The 19173-nt window shown below is 45.3% G+C and overlaps 1 protein-coding gene across 9 annotated transcripts in view; it reads left to right on the plus strand.

Annotated features, from left to right (window-relative positions):
* The window catches only part of LOC308626584 (uncharacterized protein), a 372052-nt gene extending 353191 nt beyond the window's left edge, over window positions 1-18861 (plus strand). For 8 of the 9 annotated variants that reach the window (XR_014017269.1, XR_014017270.1, XM_081251809.1 and 5 more), the window contains 2 exons: window positions 14971-15154; window positions 17095-18861. Coding sequence is in view for 7 of the 9 variants with exons in the window: in XM_081251809.1 (XP_081107935.1) it covers window positions 14971-15039 (69 nt within the window). In the remaining 2 variants the exon portion in view is untranslated. The remainder of the gene's footprint in view (window positions 1-14970; window positions 15155-17094) is intronic. The other variant, XM_081251808.1, reaches the window with a different exon arrangement.
* The last annotated feature ends 312 nt before the right edge of the window (window positions 18862-19173 follow it).

Consider the following 19173-nt stretch of genomic DNA (forward strand, 5'->3'; position numbering starts at 1 on the left):
GAGACTCTGGAACCTTAGCATCTAACAGTGCCTGACATATAGTAGGTGCTCATAAGTAGATCATGAACGAAAGGAATGGTCCTTGTTATATAGTTTCACCTCTCTAAGACTTCGTTTCTCATCTGTAAAGCCTTCATTCATCCATTCATTCACCCATGAGTCACTGAGCTCCTACTATGCCCCAAGCACTGTGTGAGGCTCTAAGAACCAAAACTGTGCAAACCTGAATGGCCCACAATGTCCAGACTGGGTCTGTTTTCATCCGGTTAAAGATTAAATTCCTAATTCTAAAAGTGGACAAAATTAGAGATTGTTTGACCTCCAGACAGGTGGCTCTGTACCCAGTCTCATCACCATTCATAAAACAAGAGCCAGCCTTGTTGCCATGGCCTGCCATCGCCAGATCTAGTTGGGGAAGAAGGGGGGATAAAGGAGTATGGTGGTCCCTAGTCCAAGCAGCATGAAGGGAGCATTTGGTGGCGGAGAGCCAGGTGTGGTCCCAGTGCCTGTGGTTCCTTGAGAAGCCTGGGTCCACCTGGCCAGCTGGGAGAAGGTCAGCAATTCCAACAGTAGGTTCCTGAACGTGTCACCCCTTGGCAGGGAGCAGTGTGTGTGTCCAGATCCTCAGAGACTGGTTGGCCCTGGCTCAGGTACCAACCTAACCCTGCCCAATTATATCTCTCAAAGCCAACTGCACTCTGCCATTGCAAATATAACATCTGCATCCAAAATTCAACCTTGTCTGTGACAACCCATTTTCACCTATAATGGATCAGAGCTTGCTCCCTGCCACCAGCCGAGGTTCAAATCCTGGCTTTGCTCCCTACCAACTGTGTGACTTCAGGCAAATTGCTTAACCTCTCTGTGCTTGCTGCTTCATCTGTAAAACAGGGATAATAATAGCACCTACCTTATTAGGTTATTAGGAGGAGAAAATGAGTTGATACATGTAAAGCACTTAGAATAGTACTTGGTACTGTAGACAGTGGGTAAGGATTTGCCATTTTTGATGATCATTATCATTTGAGTCATAGACTTCTGGCATTATTTAATGAAGAGCCCAGTCTGGAGATCAACGGGTATAAGTCTTTTTGCAAAAGTTGGGGCAGTGGGATGAGAGGTCCTGATTCCCAGAAGAGATTGTGCTGGAGACTCCCTCTTGGTACTTAACTCTTCACTCCCCTGTAACAGCATCAGACACCACACCTTGGCCATGGACTCATGTGGGCAACACTTGCTTCCTCTCTTCTAGACACTGAACATGCCCACGTAATTTTCTCTGGCTAATGGGCTATTAGCAGACATGATGCAGGCAGAGGCTGGAAATGTGCTTGCCCCTCTATGTGTTACTGACAGCTACTGAAATGTGGAGGCCATTCTTTACACAGCATTATCATGGTAATAGCTAACTGATACATCTGACAAGGCATTGCCAGCAAAGGATTCTGGTGATGATTATAAGAAAGAATGCATGCAAAGTGTTTAGTATAATGGTAGACACATAGTAAACCTTCAACTAACCTTAACTATTTTCATCACATCCTCATCATCTTCATCAGTATACCCTCTCCCCACAGCTAGAGCCAAGGTTCCCTTCCCCTGACTCGAGGTCACGTACCTTTCAAGGACCTAGCACACATCTCCACCTGCTTCCCAACCGGCCTCTCCTTGATGTTCTGAAGAAATGAGAAAGAAGTGTTAAATTTGTTCTTGGCTACTTTTCCTTGCAACTCCCAGAGGCCCTGCTTACAAACTGAATCAGTTATCAGCTAGTTAGGCTGGCGGTCCCCGGAGGTGCCGCTTGAATACAGATAGGGACCCATGCATTATTCAGTGCGAAGACGGGGAGAAATGAGCAATGCGTCCAAAGCCAGAACAGCAGTGGCAGTAAGGGAATAATTAGCGAGCTGTCACTTGTCCCTGTCACTGTTTCCTCCCTTAACACATGAGGGAAAATAAAAAAAATTTTTAAATAATTTTTTTTTAAAGGGAGAAGAAAAAAGGCAGGGAAGATCATCTTGCTTCTCGAGGCAGCTGGTAGGTTAAAATGTGACACTAAAGGAGCTTGAAGCAAGGGCTCGGGTTCAGCTCACAAAAGCCGTGGCCTGAGGACCTCCCCCCAATATTTTATCGAACTCCCCTTTCTGCTTGATTCATGAGTGCTGCCCCAGCCTTCCAGTCAGATTTGCTGCACGTTTCCATAGCACTGGGAATTAATTTCTCCCGTCTAAGGAAGAGGTGATGGTGCTGGGAGGGGGCAGGGGGTGGGGAGGAGACGTGAGGGGCAGAGCCACCCAGGCCTGCAAAGGTTTGAGGTGACCTTCCACGAGGACACTGGGATGAGGTTGACAAGACCTGCGCTTGGCTCGTTTGGGGACTGTGAATTTGATTATTCATGAGTTTACGCTCACAGAAAGAAATCATTTTGTTGCGTGATTCCTCATCGTTTCTTGTGGAAGCTATTTTTATTTATCTGTTAATGTCTTGTTAGAATTTCTTTCTTTTTTTTTTTTTTTTTCTTTGCTGGTGTGTGCCGGTTGGTTTGCCACTTGTGGTGTTGAGCCAGACGAGTAAGGGTCTGAAATGTGTTGATGGCGAGGCCAGTTTTCTCAACGACTTCCCCTGCCTTTTCCCTTGGAAGAATAGCAGAAAGGGTGGGGCGGGGGTGGGGGGTGTTGTGTCGCAAATATTTGCTTGTTTGATTCATGCCTCTGCTTCCCGTTAGAAATGAGCTGGTTACCTTTGCGTAGGATGGTTGCTTTCTGCAGTTTGGACTGTGTGAAACTCAAGAGGATGGAATGGAAATTCTTTGAATAAGTGGAGTCAGAAAGAGGTCGTAGGAGGAAGCAGGGCTTGAGAAAGGGTATAAGGCTAGATGATACTGAGGGACTTTCCAAAATTAGGACCCAGTAGGAGGCAAAGTTGTCCTTGTAGGACTCCCAACTATTAAACAAGTCACCCTTCCTCATAAAAATCTCAGCTTCGTTACTGTGTAATGAGGGTCACTCGGGGATGGAAGATTTGGTCCTGAAAGCCCAGAAAAAAATTAAATTCTTTCACAAAGCCACTACCCCAGATTTAGTAAGTCCATGGCGTGTGTATCTCTCCTCCTTTACCCAGTGCCCAGGGCAGACATTGCTAATCAATCCTAGAACACTCAACCCAGGGCAGCCATCTAAGTATCCCGGGCAGCCACTCAGCATGCAATCAGAGTTACCACTGGAACTGGAGCCATGAGAACTTTTATCAGCATGCCTGGGTGTGGGAAAGGGTGGATCCTTAAGGGAGGAAGGCAGAATGTCAAAAGGAATGGAGTTAAGCCTTGCTCAAAAAGATCATGAGTTCTGGATTAGAGAAACGGGAGTGTGAACCCCAGTGGGAACTTAGTAGCTGTGTGATCTCAGGCAAATTTCTCCAGGACCAGGGCCTCAGTTTTGATATCCAGGAAATGGGTATAATACTAACTCATTGAGCAGAATCCAATGAGACGCATGCCAAACACAGAGCTCTGTGCCATACGAGCTCCCTCAACCCGTCTCACCCTTTCAGACTCTAGACTCCTTTGCTCATGTCATTCCTGCAGCCTGGAGCATTCCTTCTTCCCTTGCTAACACCTACCCAGGCCGAATGGCACCTCCCCCTTGGGGCTTTCAGGAGTGAACCATCTCAAGTCCATGCAGGGTAAATTACACCCCCTCCATTCACACATCCTCTCTACCATATTTTTACATTTGCTGTGCATGTTCAGAAATGAATGACCAATTTAATCTGTTCTCTCCCTTCCTTACTAGATTGGAGGTCCAGGGGATAGGTTGGGAGATTTTGTCACCTCTCTGTCCCCAGCAGCCAGCGTAGAGGTTGACAGCTGGAAGAGCTCCAGTAAAGGTTTATGAATGAAGGAAGGAATGATTTGCTGTGTGTCTCTGGGCAACCTCAGCGCCTCTCTGGGCCTGATGGCTGGCATTCAGCCCAAGCTTAGACTTAGAGGTGACCTGGCTGTGTGTAGGGGGTTCCAGAGCCCTGGGGGCACAGGCGGGGGATGTCATACTGATCAACCTCCTCGTTGGCTCTGTCACCAGCTCTCAGCGTCTCCTCCTGAGGAGGAAGGTGGGGACAAATTGACGTAGGAGAATTATAGACCGTTGGTTAAACTTTTCTTTTTTTTTTTTTTTTGTGGTACACGGGCCTCTCACTGTTGCGGCCTCTCCCGTCGCGGGGCACAGGCTCCGGACGCGCAGGCTCAGCGGCCGTGGCTCACGGGCCCAGCCGCTCCGCGGCATGTGGGATCCTCCCGGACGGGGGCACGAACCCGTGTCCCCTGCATCGGCAGACGAACCCTCAACCACTGCGCCACCAGGGAAGCCCTAAACTTTTCTTGATTGTAATTCTACAGTTGTCTTTTAATATTTTGTAGCCAATGAATTTGCTGGGGCGGGAGGAGTAGTCTCAAATATTTTTGTGAATCCTTGAAAAGTGTTAGAAAAGAGGTCATGCATTAGAGAAGATGTGTGCGCTGTCTCCCTCTTTGTACCGTCTCTCTGTGCCTCTCCTTCTCTCTGCCTCTCTCTGTCACTGTCTCCTATTTCTTTCTTACTGTCTGTGTCTATTTGTCCATCTACACACACACACACACACACACACACACACACACACACTCTGAGACTTTAAAAGTGAATGATGTACATGACTTTGCTCCCGACACTGTCCCTTCTTGACACCTTTCTCCAGCCTCCGTAAGGTCATACATGCATCGGGATCTGCCTCCCCACCTTCCATCCTCCCTTCCTTCCCTTTGCTTTTCCACCCACTGGGCTCAGTAAAGGAGAGAACTCCCCCCGAGTACCAAGATCTGCTTCAGTCTTAACATGTGGCCAAAACAAACACCCTCATCAGAAGGAGCCGGGGAGGGAGAAAGAGGCAGATCCAGCCAGAGCCATCGTCAAGAGGAAAGAAGTGAGGAGCTGGCAGCCGGTAGGCCAAGAGCTTGGCTGTAACTGGCAGAGCCTCGGGACAAAGGATTCAGTAGCTGGGGAGCACAGCCCTCCCCACAGAACCTGGGCATGACCAGGGATGCGGCACAGAATTGGCTGGTTCTCCTACAGGGTATTGGTCCTGGGGCCACCACGTCTCCCGTTCAGTTGGTATTTACCAAGAACACCATGCTTCCTGTGCCTCCCCTTGTGTAGGATGACTCCTTGTGGTTCCATGACTTACTTGATCCTTTTAAATACAGTTTTCTTTCTTTTTTTTTTTTTTTTTTTGCGGTACGCGGGCCTCTCACTGTTGTGGCCTCTCCCGTTGCGGAGCACAGGCTCCGGACGCGCAGGCTCAGCGGCCATGGCTCACGGGCCCAGCCGCTCTGCGGCATGTGGGATCTTCCCGGACCGGGGCACGAACCCGCATCCCCTGCATCGGCAGGCGGACTCCCAACCACTGCGCCACCAGGGAAGCCCCTAAATACATTTTAATAAACGTTTTTTATTGAGATGTAACTTAATTATCATAAAGGGTACCAATATGAAGTGAAGAACTCAGTTAAGTTTTGCATGGGCATACCCACCACCCAGGTCAAGATGTAGCCCATTTCCAGACCCCCAGGCAGCACCCTCGTGTCCCTCCCTGTTAACACCTGCCCTGACATAACCACCATCCTGACCTCTGTCACTTCGCACCTGCCTCTGAATCTCGTATGAATAGATTTATCCAGTGTACACTCCTTGGTATCAATCTTTCCCCTAATGTTATGTCCTCATCTTGCTTTTTCATGAATCAGTAGTTTATACTTTTTATTATTGAGTAGTATTCCATTGAATGAATATATCACAATTTATATCTCCATTCCACTACTGATGGGCATTTGAGTTGTCCAAATAAAGAGCTGCTATAAAATTCTATCTTGTGTCTTTGGTAGTTACAAGTTTTTTTTTTTTCCTGTAGTTTATATATCCAAGACTGGAATTGCTGGGCCAAAGTATAGCACATGAGCATATAGCATAAATGTGTGTTTAGCTCTAGTAGGTAGTGCCATATGTTTTGTGAAGATATATATAGATATAGATATAGATCTATCTATCTATCTATCTATCTATCTATCTATCTATTTATCTATCTATATCTGCAGTGGCTCCAGGCATATTTTATTGCTTAGAGTGAGAATATATTTTTAAAAGTGATTCTATATAAAATTAAGTTAAAGAAAACTATGAAGTCTATAATAGTACTGGTGACAAGGTAACAGTGGGATGTGACAAAGACCATGGAGGCAGCATGCCCAGTGGCTGATATTCAGGGGCCCCTGGAGTCCCAACTCATTTATTCAACATGATATTCAAATCATTATTCAACACATACTTTATTGTTGTAGTTCTCTTATCTGTAAAACAGGGGCGATGAAATACCCCCTCCTGGGGTTTAGTGAGGATTAAATGAGTTGGTGGATGTAAAGCCCTTCAAACAGCACAAGGCACAGAGTCAGTGCAAAATAATGTGAGCTATTATTGTGGTTGCTGCTTTTTGAACACCTACTGTGTTCCAGACAATAAGAACTCTGTGGATGTCATCTCACTGAATCCATATAAGCATCCTGTGCATTTGGGGGATGGGTGCTTTGTTTTCATACCCATTTTACAAATGAGGAAACTTGAACTCAGAGAGGCTGAGTCCCCTGCCTGAGGTCACACAGCTCGGGAACAGTAGAGTGAGAACTCAGGTCTGTGTGGTTTCAATGCCCATATTCTCCCTACTACTCATGGAAGAGAGTCACTTCTTGGTCATCAGCAAAGCAATCAACTTTTGCGATGTTTTATCATCAGGGATTGATCACACATAATTAAAAATCCAAATATAAATCTCACTATCATGGTAGGGAATTACTTTTTCCTCATGTAAAAAAAGTCGAAAGAATGGTGTACATGATGCCATGAGAGATCCAGGTTCTTTCTAGCTGTTGTGCTGCCATCTTTAAAGTGTGACCTGAATCCTAATGCTCTCAAAATGACTGTTGGAGCTCCAGCCATCACACCCTCCATCCATACGAGAAGAAAGGGGGAGTCTGATGATGAAGAGATAAGCGATAGCTCAGATTGCCTTCTTTACAAAGGGAGATTTTTGGGAAGATACACCCAACAACAATTTCTTCTACTTACAAGTTTTTAGACAGAAGTTGTCACATGGCCATCCTACATGCAAGTAAGGTGGGAAAATGTAGTTTTTTAATTGGGAAAATTATTACTTATCCTCTGAAAAATAAATGTTCTCTAGATAGAACAGGTAAATAGATAAGTATGGCCAACAGTATCCCAAAGCACAAATATTAACCCAGGGATCCAGGGTTCTTGTTTGATTAGGCATAGAAAAGGATAGTAACTATAAAGTCACAATAACTCCTATGGGCCTGTGTGTGTGTATATATAATAGAGATATACAATAGATATTATATAAATATTGAATTATTATGTACATATATTCAATTATTATTCAAAATATAAATGTTAGAGGCCCAGGGAGAAGGAGCTGCATATTGAAGATCACAGAGTAAATAAGCAGCGACCCCAGGAATTGGGTCTCTGTCTCTGGACTCCAAGTCCAGTGCTCTTTCAAGTATCCCAGGCTGTTTTTTTCCCCCCCAGACTTGGTATTTTCCTTCCACTTCTATCCCAGTTTTTGACCTTGCATGCAATGTAATCATTAGTGTAGATGACCAAATAGTTCTGGTTTTCCTCCCTTCCAGAATATGCAGTGTTGTACTTTCTGCATCCCTGCACTGGGGTAAGGACATGTGAATAGTTCTGGCCAATGAACTAGGGGGAAGAATGGATGTGTATCAATTCTGGGTGATATAATAACCAATGCAAGACCTTTCACAGCTCACTTTTCCCTCTGGCACTCTGACCAGCAACTTTTGAGAAGGTGACTTCCCATTAGCCTGGGTGCCCAAATGGCTGTGATGAGCAGGGCTTCTTGCCAACTTGAGATGAACACAGTATGAGCAAGAAACAAACTTTGAGCCATTGAGAGCTGGAGGTTGCTTGTTACTGCAGTGTAACACCTTTTATTTGAAGGATACACATAAGCTTCACGTTTCTTTTACTGAATTTCAGATTAAGTTACCCAAACTGGGGTCGTGGTGCTGCTGAGAACTTCTTCAGCTGTGCTTCTTATGGGCAAGTAGGAACCAAAGCACCATACAAAATTGGAATAAGAGGGTTTCAAGTTCTGGTTCCCAATACAGTAGCCACTAGCCACATGTGACTACTTTGATTCAAATTAATTACAAGTAAATAAAATTAAAATTCAGTTCTTCCTTTACATGAGCCACATTTCAATGCCCAATAGCCACATGAAGCTAATGGCTACCATGTTGGATAACACTGATATAGAATATTTCCATTGTTGTAGAAAGTTCTCATGGACAGTACTGGCCTAAAGTCTTAGAAGTTGAATCCATCTTAGAGCTGAGAAATAGTGGAGTCTTAGAAAGATGGGATACATCACCTTAGAATGTTGGCATCTTAGTACAATGGACTTCCAAGATAGTCTTGGTCATGAAGTGGAACAGCACTTCTCCCACCACCTTGAAATGACAAATGTTACCATTAAATCATGGCTACCTACAAGGTGGGGATTGGGGGTCACAGAAGTATCCAAACCTGGATAAAGAGGAAAGCAAGTGGCAGAGCATCTCACCTTTGGACCCATCAGGATCAGCCTCCATCTATGTTAACTAGAGGACCTGGTGCCCAGCGTTGGTCAGGAAACCCTTAACAGGCTTTGAAGGAGCACTGCAGGAGGAAGAGAGTTTCTCATGTGAGTGAGGTCAAGGGCAAGATAACTAACAGAAGACCCTACAGCCAGCCGATCAGTGGGTGACCATCACTGGATGACCTCAGGAGAGTTACTCAACCACCATGAGCCTTGATTGCCTCATCTGTAAAATGGCAATAATAGCTTATATTTACAGAGCCCTTATTCCTGCCAGGCGACTTGCCAAGGATGTCATACACTTCATCTCCTTTTTTATCCTCACAATAAACTCAGAAAGCAGTTCTAAAATTACTTTTCTCCCTGTCTCTCTCCCACCCACCCCCCTTTTTTTAACGATTGGCCCTGTCTCCCCACGTTGAATGCGAACTGCTAGAAGGCAGAGAGCAGATCATAACGGTTTCTCTTTCTCACTTTTGGGGAGAACACGAAGGTGAGTCTGAGTGAGGTGCCAACCATTTCCCGCTTGCAAGGCAGATAGTTTTACTTCTCCCTGGTTATTTCCAATTCACGTCTCCTTTAGGGAACATGGGAAAATTACTTGAGGATGGGCATGGTCATACAAGCAGATGGAATGTGTGTGACCTCCAGGCAGGAGAAATTAAGAGCTAGGCCCAAATATCCATTCTTTTTTTTGCCCCACTGCTAGGCACATGTGCTGTGGAGGTACCATAAGATTGAAGCGCCCTGGATTATTGACTTGCTGTGTAAAGGACAGTTCCTGGAGAGACACCCGAACTCACCATGGACTTTGTGAGAACAAGAAGTAAGCATTAGGGACTTCCCTGGTGGTGCAGTGGTTAAGAACGTGCCTGCCAATGCAGGGGACATGGGTTTGAGCCCTGATCCGGGAAGATCCCACATGCCGTAGAGCAACTGAGCCCGTGCACCACGACTACTAAAGCCTGTGCACCTAGAGCCCGTGCTCCTCAACAAGAGAAGCCACCACAATGAGAAGCCCATGCACCACAACGAAGAGTAGCCCCCACTCACTGCAACTAGAGAAAGCCCATGCACAGCAACGAAGACCCAACACAGCCAAAAATAAAAAATAAAAAAAAATAAAAAAAAGAAAGAAGCATTGCTTTGTTAGGTCACTAAGGTTTGGGGGACTTCTTGTTACTGCAGCACAGTCTGACCTATCCTGTCTAATACAACCAACTTTGAATCCCTTTCATCCTCCCTAAGCCCCAGGGGGCTCCCACCTGGCACTCCAAATCTCCAGCATAGGATGGCTGATGCTTGTGGTCAATAGAGGGTCCCAGGTGGTCTGGACTGGGCCATCAAGTGTACATTACAAAGCCTAGGCCGCTGGAAAGGACGCTGGCTCTCTTTATCTCCTCATAAGCAGCTAGCTCTTGGACACTTAAAGTTGCTGGGTCAAGCACTATTATTTGACTTTTTTGAGGCACTTTATATGGATAACAAGGAAGTTCTCCAGAGACCGTGTCTGTTTTTGAAGCTATCTCCTCTCTCCTTGGAATGAAGGAAGACAGTAGAAAGTTTTCTCCAAAGGCATGTGTCCTGGGCATGCGCTGGTTCTGTCCCAGCATTCCACCCTTTCCCTGAAAGCCCTGGGCTCTGTATGGAGATACACAGGCAACCATAAGTAGGAGCGCGAGCATGTGACCCAGGAGGAGCCTATCAGCACGCCCCTCCTTCTGACCACAGAGATTGACTCAGAGGTGGGCATGGGAACTGAGCTGTTCAATCAGGGTGGATCTCAGGGCTTTGGGGGCAGTGCCCAGACTAAGACACTCCCTCTCCTCCTTGCTGGGTGGGAACACAAGAACACGTGCTTATGAGCCCTGCAAAGAGCCTGGGGGTAACCAGACTGAGAATGAAGTTGACACTGTGGGAAACAGATGACAGAAAATAATGGTGTTCTTCATGGGTGACATCCTTGAACCGCTGGACCAAATTTCACCGGATAGCTGAAATCTCCAACTTTTCTGTTTCATGAACCTAAGACCCTTCATTTTTAAGCTAATTTGAATCAGATTTTCTATTACTCGTGACATAAATTGTCCTAATTGGTACACCACTTATACATCAGGGGACTAGACCTCTGTCAGCATCCTAGAGTTAGAGACCCCAGAGACATGAGATTATCCTGTCTGAAGCCAGGAGAGATAAGGGACTCCCCCAAGTTCAATCAGGAAGTCCCAGGAAGTTCCTGGATCCTGACTGCCCAGAAGGAGAATCGTGCTGGATGTGCACACATATTTGGAGAGACAGGGAGGGAGGGAGTGGAAAAGAGAGACAGAGAGAGACAGAGAGAGAGGGATGCTCCTTTTGCAGGAATGAGTGCTGGCTGCCTGTAGCATAAATACATGCAAATTTATTCAGAGAAACTCTGCATGGCATGGGCAGATATAAGCAAAGTAAGGAGGAAAATTCATCTCAGTCCCAGGGATTTTACCTCTGATAGGGTGCTCCTCAGGATGCCTGTAAACCCTCATTATTCCTCTTCTTTTCTCCAACTGGCCCCCAAGTCCTGGCTGATTCTACTTGAACACCCATCTCTCGAACCTGCCCCTTCTCACCAGCCCTGCACCTGTGCCCTGGGTCCTGTCTCATGTGTTCTCTAGGGAGCTATTTCTCCAGTCCCTGCCCTGGGCTTCCTGTCTCCAAATTTGTCCTCTGCACAGTAGAGCTTCCTAAGGTGTCAATTGGCTGGGGCCATGTCCTTGCTTAAGAGCTTCCAGTGGCTGCCTGTCATCCCCAGGACAAACCCAAGTTCCATATCCTAATATGCAAAGACACTTCCTCCTTTCTGCCCCACGGGTCCTGAGCTCCAGCCACACACCCCGCTCCTTTTGTTGAATCTTTGGGTGCACCTCATGCCACAAGACTTTTGTGCATGCCGTTCTCCCTGCTGGAAATGCCATTCCTTTTGGCATCTGAGAAAAGCTTCCCTCCTCCATAAACCCAGTTCAGAAGTCATTTCTTCTGTAACATCTTTTCTTACCTTCTCAGACATAATTACTCTGTCTTCCTGTATGTAATAATGTACAATAATATGTAATAATTCAATAGCATGTCATAATCATAATAGTAAGAAGTGCTAACTATGGCCCCAGCACCATGCTAAGCATTTGGTATGAGTTATCTACCTCATCAAATACTCCCAATATCCCTTCAAAGTAGATATCATAATAATAATTACCCTCTTCTGCCATTTTATAGACAAGGAAATCATCACTTGGTGAGATAAAGTTGTTTGCCCATGGTTCCACAGCTAGAAGGAAGCAGAGCCCATGCTCTAACCCGTTACATCATTCCACCTGTAGGTTATATTTTTAAGATGATTTACAGTTTATTAAGCACTTTTACATGTAGTAAGTTATTTGAGTTTCATGATGACCCAGAGAGGTATATGTTAGTCTCCTTCACTTAACCATGAGCTTTATGAGGACCATGTCAGTTTCTTAGTCATTTGTAACCTTAGCATTCATCTTGAAGGTGTTGGGTGGATGGATGGATGGATGGATGGGTGGATGGGTGGATAGGTGGATGGGTAATGCCTGGGTGGGTAGATGGGTAGATATGTAGACAGATGGATGGATGGAGGGACGCACAGGTGGATGGATGAATGCATGAAGGGACAATGAGTGGATTGGTAGGTGGATGGGTGGATAGGTAGATGATAAGGTAGATGGCTGGATGGATGGATGGATGAATGAAGGGATGGATTGGGGGTGGGAGTTATGGAGGAATGGATGTGAGAATGGTTAGAAGGATGAAGGGTTGGCTGGCTGGCTGGTTGGCTGGATGGCTGGCTGGATGGAAGAATGAATCAGTGGATGAATGGTCAGACAGATGAAGCAGTAAACTCCCTCCCCACTGTCCATTCCAATACTTCTCTGAATCTGGGTACCACATTTGCCATTAGAGCTTTGTGAATGAGCCTAGGGACACAAGCCCGCTATATTCCAGCCATCTTCTCCCCTTCCTCCATCCAGCTCCCTGCTCACTGCAGAGGAGGTAATGTATTCTTTTGGAAAGGCCGTCTTTCAGCATCTCATCTCCATGGGGTGGCTGGGCCTAGCACCCTGTGTATTTGCACTGGCTGGGGCATTGAATTCTCTGAATTTGGAATGAAAACAAGAGACTCAGGACTGGCATCTCCAACTCCCCGAGGGGGAAGGAGACATCCCATGCCACATCCTCCCCCGACCACCGTCATCTGCTTTCTAAATAAACCCTGAGACGGAGCTGTATGGGGTTATAAATCAGCTGGAAATCAAATGCTAACATGTAAATAAATTGCAAATCAGCTGAGAAATTGGTTTCATTTTGAGACGATAAAGCACATTTCTCCCGTGCTGATTTTGTAAGGCGCCCCTTAAGAATTGTAATATTTCTGTGTGGTAATGATAAACATTAGCGCGTTGCTTTAGAAATGAAAAAATAGACAGCCTCTGGGGATTTGAAAAACATATGCACTTCAAATTTGAAAATCCAATTTAACTGTCCATTATAGGGAGAATAAAAAGGTAAGGATAGGATAATTTTGTAGTTACACGGCATTTGACGAAATCTGATTCCACGATGACAGGCACACGTTAAAAGCTACAAGTCTGAATGCGAGGAGACACAGCAAATCATTTATTTATGATTGTAATCTAGCTGCTGTCTCGCAAGTTAGCGACTGAGCCGCTTGCTCCCTAGCTACGGACGGCATGTGTACACTTGTCAGTGAGCACTCTTAAAAACACTTCTCATGGAATTTCTGGGTTTGGGAGGAAAAAAAGATCATAAATGAGAGAGAAGACAAAAGAGACTGTCCTTGTCAAATTTACCCAAACAGGCAGATGCTGAAATTGCGAAAGTTTAGAAAGAAACAAATCTTTTTTGCTCCTTAACTTCTGCTGAAAGCAACTATGAAAAATGTGTATGTGTGTGTGTGTGTGCAAGCATGTATACAGGCTCACATGGGTATGTACTTTAATGCAATGCTGAACACACCCAGGGCGGAGACTTTGCAATTGGAAAATTCACCTTGCAAAACTTGCACTCAGTCGATTTTCCCATGGAATGTTGTCTTCTGTCCTATTGTCAGCATCTCTCTGGTGATGTCCCTCTGCCCTTACTGCCTACACCTATGGGGGCCCCGCTCCTGCAGTTAAGGTGCAAGCTTGTTTTCTCAAAATAAGACAGGGTTTCCCCAGAAACACACTTGGAAGGTGCTGGAAGTCTGACATGGAAAGAAAGGTCAGAAGGGCTAAAAGAAATGCAGTTTTTATGTCCCCACACTTCTCCAAACCCAGGACTCCATCAATTACATAGTATTCATTTTAACCAAGAGTCAGCCATACATGACTTCCCCATGGGAAGAGCTCGACCCTTTATGTATCTGGGATCTCAAAATCCCACCATGCTGTGAAAGATGGCAAGTTACTATACCCATTTTACAGATGAAGAGACTGAGGCTCATCCAGGTTTAAGTTGCCCAAGATCACAAAACTACCACGTGGTTAAGCCTAGAGCTCACCCGCCATCTGTTTTCATCTTGAGCCTGTCCTATCTGTAACTACATTCATTTACTTGTTCAGCCAAACAAATATTTATTGAACGTTTAATATATGCCAGATGCTGCTCTAGGTCGTAGGGATACACCTATGGGTAACAGACAAGCTTCTGCCCGGGTGGACCTCCTAGTGTGTGGAAGGCTCTGGAAATGAAGAAAAAAGAAAAGGTATTAGATAGCTTCCATTAATAAGTGCTATGAAGAAAACCAGATGCGGGTAATAAAAAGAGGGTGATTTGATGAAGAGTGATGACTCTAGGTAAGGGGTCAGGAAGGGCTCTCTGAGAAGGTGGCAGAGGAGGAAACCTAGGTGACAAGAAGGGGGCAGCTCCCTTAAGATTCCAGGGGGTGGGTGGAGGGCATTCAGGCAGAGGGAATGCGAAGTGCAAAAGCCCTGGGGTGGGCATGAGCTTGGGTTTGTTCAATGAATAGAAGGCATCCAGGGCAGCTGGAGGGCACTGTGGGGGGCAGGGCTTGTTGGGGTGCTGTGGGAAGCTGACAGGGAGTCTTAAGCCAGGGAATAGCATTTAGCCTGTATAGCTGCCCCTGCAGGAACCCTGTACCTGGCATTGAGTCAATGAAACCCGTAATCACTGTTAATAGACTGGCCTACGTAAAAGGGAGCAGAAGGCAGGCCCAGCTCCCGTCATCAAAATCAGCTTTTCTTGTCCACACAGGGCTCGAAGCACCCTGACTCAGACCCATGGAATGATGGCGGGGATTTATTCCCACTCATCTGGAGGTAAACTCGTTTTTACCAGGGTGCCATTCAATCAGCAAATCAGAGAGAGAGGGAGGAAAAAAAGCAAGTTATTTCTCGTTCATGCAGAAGGTGGATGGATGGAAGAAAAACTCCAATGGGTAAGTGGCCTCTTAGGGTGACCTGCAGTCTGGGTGTGGCAGGCACATGATTTCTTTTGGGGGGGGGGCTCAAAAATTAAAACCACGCATGGAAATGTCCCTGTCAAGTGTGTTTAGGTAACAACAGAGGAAAAGGATTTGGGAGCAGGACCGCTTCTGTGTTCAGAAATCACTGAAAATGTGGTCATGCCAGAAACTGTGATTATTCAAACGACTATTTGCAACAGTAATAATAAAACCAGGATTTATTGAATCCCCTGCTCTGTGGCAGACCCTGGACCTGGGGTTTCACCAGCAGCACCTACAATTATGACAACAGCCCTGTTGTGTTGCTGCTTTTATTATCCCAAATTCGAAGCTAAGAAATTGAGTTCAGCAAGGATTGCAAACTTGTTAAAGGTCACACAGATCCCAACAGCCGACGCTGGATTCGAACCCCGCCTGTCCAGCTCCCAACCTGGCCTCTTTCCACTCTTGTATCCCTACCAACAAGGTCCCATTTTTTGACACCTTTGAAGAGGCATTGCTATAAATATATGTACAGTTGTTAAGAACATCTGGCAGCCCATCAGACAACAAAATCTCTCTCGTCCAGGTGGTGGTGGTGATTGTTGTAAATATTAGCTACTGACCCACTGGAATCTGTAGGATCTGGTTGTGATTTTCCCTGTGCTTGGTCTTTGCTTGTCACCCGCAAAGTTTACGCGAGATTTGTTCAGAATTTCACGAAACCAGGCAGAGCCTGTGTGGAGCTGTCAGATGAAATAATTTGTCAGTGATGATTGTGTGAATTCGTAAATATTTATGAATTCACAAGTTATAAATGTGCAGCTTTCGGGAGGGTGGAATTTGATGCTCACCAAGTCGCAGATTACAATGAATATTTACAGAAACCCCAATCTAATATTAGTTCTTTGTGCTTACGAAAAAACCCTTCTTCGGATTGTAACCCTTTCGGGATCAAGTGACTGAAGGAAAAGAAGGAGAGCGCAAGGAATCATTCCCCCAGTAAAAATAAAATAAAACCATGATACATTCCATTTGTGTCACGTTTAGGATTCTCACCGGATTCGCACATCTTTATGGCCCTCGCTCGCTGCTCTCAAGCTGTTTGTCAAATCGTTTTTGAACTGAATTGGATTGAAAAAGCTCAAGATGGCAGGGGGTCAAAAGACCAATTTTTTTAGTGCTTGCGGAGTGACCTGCCTTTTCTGAGGTCTTGAGCAAGTCTCTGAATCCCTCGCAATCCGTTTCTACAAAGGGTAGCATTTTGCAAATTTCGTCCCAGACGTAACCACCTTAATAGCGCTTCCTTTTAAACACGGTTGTCAGGAAGGCACTGAGCCCGAGGCTCACTCTCTCTTTGTTAAAAAATATTAGTAAGCATTGGAGAGGTGTTAAAGACAGAGTGACATCAAGTTGAAGCTTTCTCCTTGATGAAGTCAGAAGAAAATGAATGAGAAGTCAAAATGGAATGAGTTTCTTTCTGTTCATGAGAAGCCACACAGAATAGCATATGGTAGTTGGGATGGAGACCTGGGGGCCCAGCTGCTTGTGGCTCACTAGCCATGTACGACCTTGGCCAAGGACTTAACTCTCTAGGCCGCGGTTAACACATCTGTGAAATGGGGATGATAATAGTACCTACTTTTAAGGATTGATCTGACTGGGATAAAATGAACTAATGTCTGGAAAGCACCAGAGCTAGCAAAAGATAAATGTTCTATCTGTGTTTATTGAATAAATACATGAATAGGGCCTAAATCCACCCCTTGTATTGTGTCATCATGAGGATATAAGAAGAGGCAGCGAGGTGGGAGCCCTGGGTGTCTGATCTCATTGAATGGATGGCCCTGGCCAGTCTCTTCCATCATCTGTAAAATGGATGAGAAGGAGGGTTTCAGAGGGGAGAGCTGGACTAAACGCCCTCTATCTTACAGGGTCCATGAGCAGCCCAGGACCTGGACAGGCTATGTTCTCCCAGGTATAGTGCCCAGCAGGACCTTTTGGGAAGCAGCCTACCACCCACTTCTGGCTTCCCCACACCCTGTCCCACCTGCCAACCCCAGTCCAACGCTCTGCTCCTGAGAGGGCAGAGCTTGGGAAGACTTCATTGTGGCCTGTGATGAAACTTTTCCCAAAGGCAGCCGTGGTTTTGAAAAGAAAGACAGTCACCGTCAAAGCTGTTTTCCAAACTGGAGTTTTCCTACATCGCAGATCGATATGGCTTTGCATCTTTTGAACAACTATAAGACCTCAAGCCTCAGTCTCCCTATCTGCAAAATGGGGGCAAGAAATTATTATCTATATCTAACACCAGGGCCCATGGCCCCTACAAGGACTCGTGCCAGTGAGCCTCCACCTTCTTGTGTGGGTCCACACAGGAGGCACAGGTACCCACGGGGCTTGGTCGCAGAGCTGAACACATCTGGAGAAGCTCTGCCCAAAGGCACCCCTGGGGGAGGAGAGGACCATCACCTTCCTAAGCTAGAATCCTCTTGGTGAGCAGGAGTAGGGGGTTGAGGGGCAGATGGGAACAGGCATAAATTAATCATCTTCTGTCTTCCTAAAACCTAAAGGAAGATAGTTAAATTATCTCTGAAACACTTAACGTTCCTTTCTTTTTCTTTTCCTTTTTTTTTTTTTTTTACAATCCAACTATCTTCCTTTCATAGATATTACTGCCCTCATTCTGCAGATGGAGAAACCAAGGCACAAGTTTTTGAGGCATAACTAGCTGTTGTGAAAAAGCAAAGCCACACAGATCTGGGAGACTCTAACAGCCAAGAATTTCTCATGATGTGCAACCCACATGGATGTTTTTCCACCTTGTCTTCTAATGATAGCAGTGAATATGTGTCTGCCAGGCAATTTTCCAAGCACTTTATATGTACTGTCTCATTTTATCTTCATGACCGCTGGGAAGTGGGTACTTTTATCACCTTCAGCTTACATCCGTGGCAGCTGAGGTTCAGAGAGGTTAAGTAAGTAGCCGAGGGACACACAGCTGGGATGTGAGGGAGGCAGGATTCAACTCAGGGTCCCTGGAACCCTGAGACAACATTAACAATGAGTGTAGCCAGGGCTGTAAGTCTTCAAGGGTTGGGACTGCTCTGCCTTCATCCAACACAGAGCCTGGCACCGAACACGCACTTTGCAAATATTTGTCAAATGAATTTTTTAAAAATGCACCAGTCTCTTGATCCTTAAAAATCTCAACTTATAAACAGATATGTCAGGGAGCAATTATTCACATTACTCAAGATGTCTTCATTTTATAAAAAGGATTTACATCAGAGATCCTTTAAATAGCAAGTCCTCCAGTGAATTTAAAAATATGTTTCAATTTATAGCTCAGGATTACACACATACTTTCAGAAGCCCTCACTTGAGTAATGGAATCTGGCATGAATGTCATTCATTCATCTAGCTTTTCAGCAAGCAACTATTGAGCACCTACTATGTACCAGTGCTCTTTAATGAGCCTGGGATTCAGCAGTAAATATCATGGCCCCAGCCCTCAAGGGGCACCAAGTCTGGTGGGAAAGGTGGAGAAATAAACAGATGAGTGTTCCAGTTGAGGAATGGATTGATGTTTTGGGAAAACAAAGGAGCCTTCTCTCCAAGCATGCTGGGTAAAGAGACTTCCCTGAAGAAGGGCAATGTGAGCTGGGCCTTGTGAGATGAATAGGAGTTCACCACTTAGAAATACCCCCTGTATTGAACAATTTTCTCAATCTTGAGAAAATTGTTTTTATATATATTCAAGTCCATAAGCAATATTGTTTCCAGGCAAGTGTGGTTGTGTCTTATCCTCATGTCAATATTTTCATACAATTTCTTTCGGTTGATTCTCAAAATCAAAACAATATGGTGAGATGAGAATAGCATAGAACTTTCCTTTTGTGTTATTTTATTTAAAAACTAAAGCACACACACTATAAAAAATACAAGCAAGTGAGACCCCAATATGATCTCTAATTCCCACCCCCAACATATCCAACGTTAATAGTTCTATG

This window comes from Mesoplodon bidens (assembly GCF_964165515.1).
Source record: "Mesoplodon bidens genome assembly, chromosome: 13".
NCBI lineage: Eukaryota > Metazoa > Chordata > Mammalia > Artiodactyla > Ziphiidae > Mesoplodon > Mesoplodon bidens.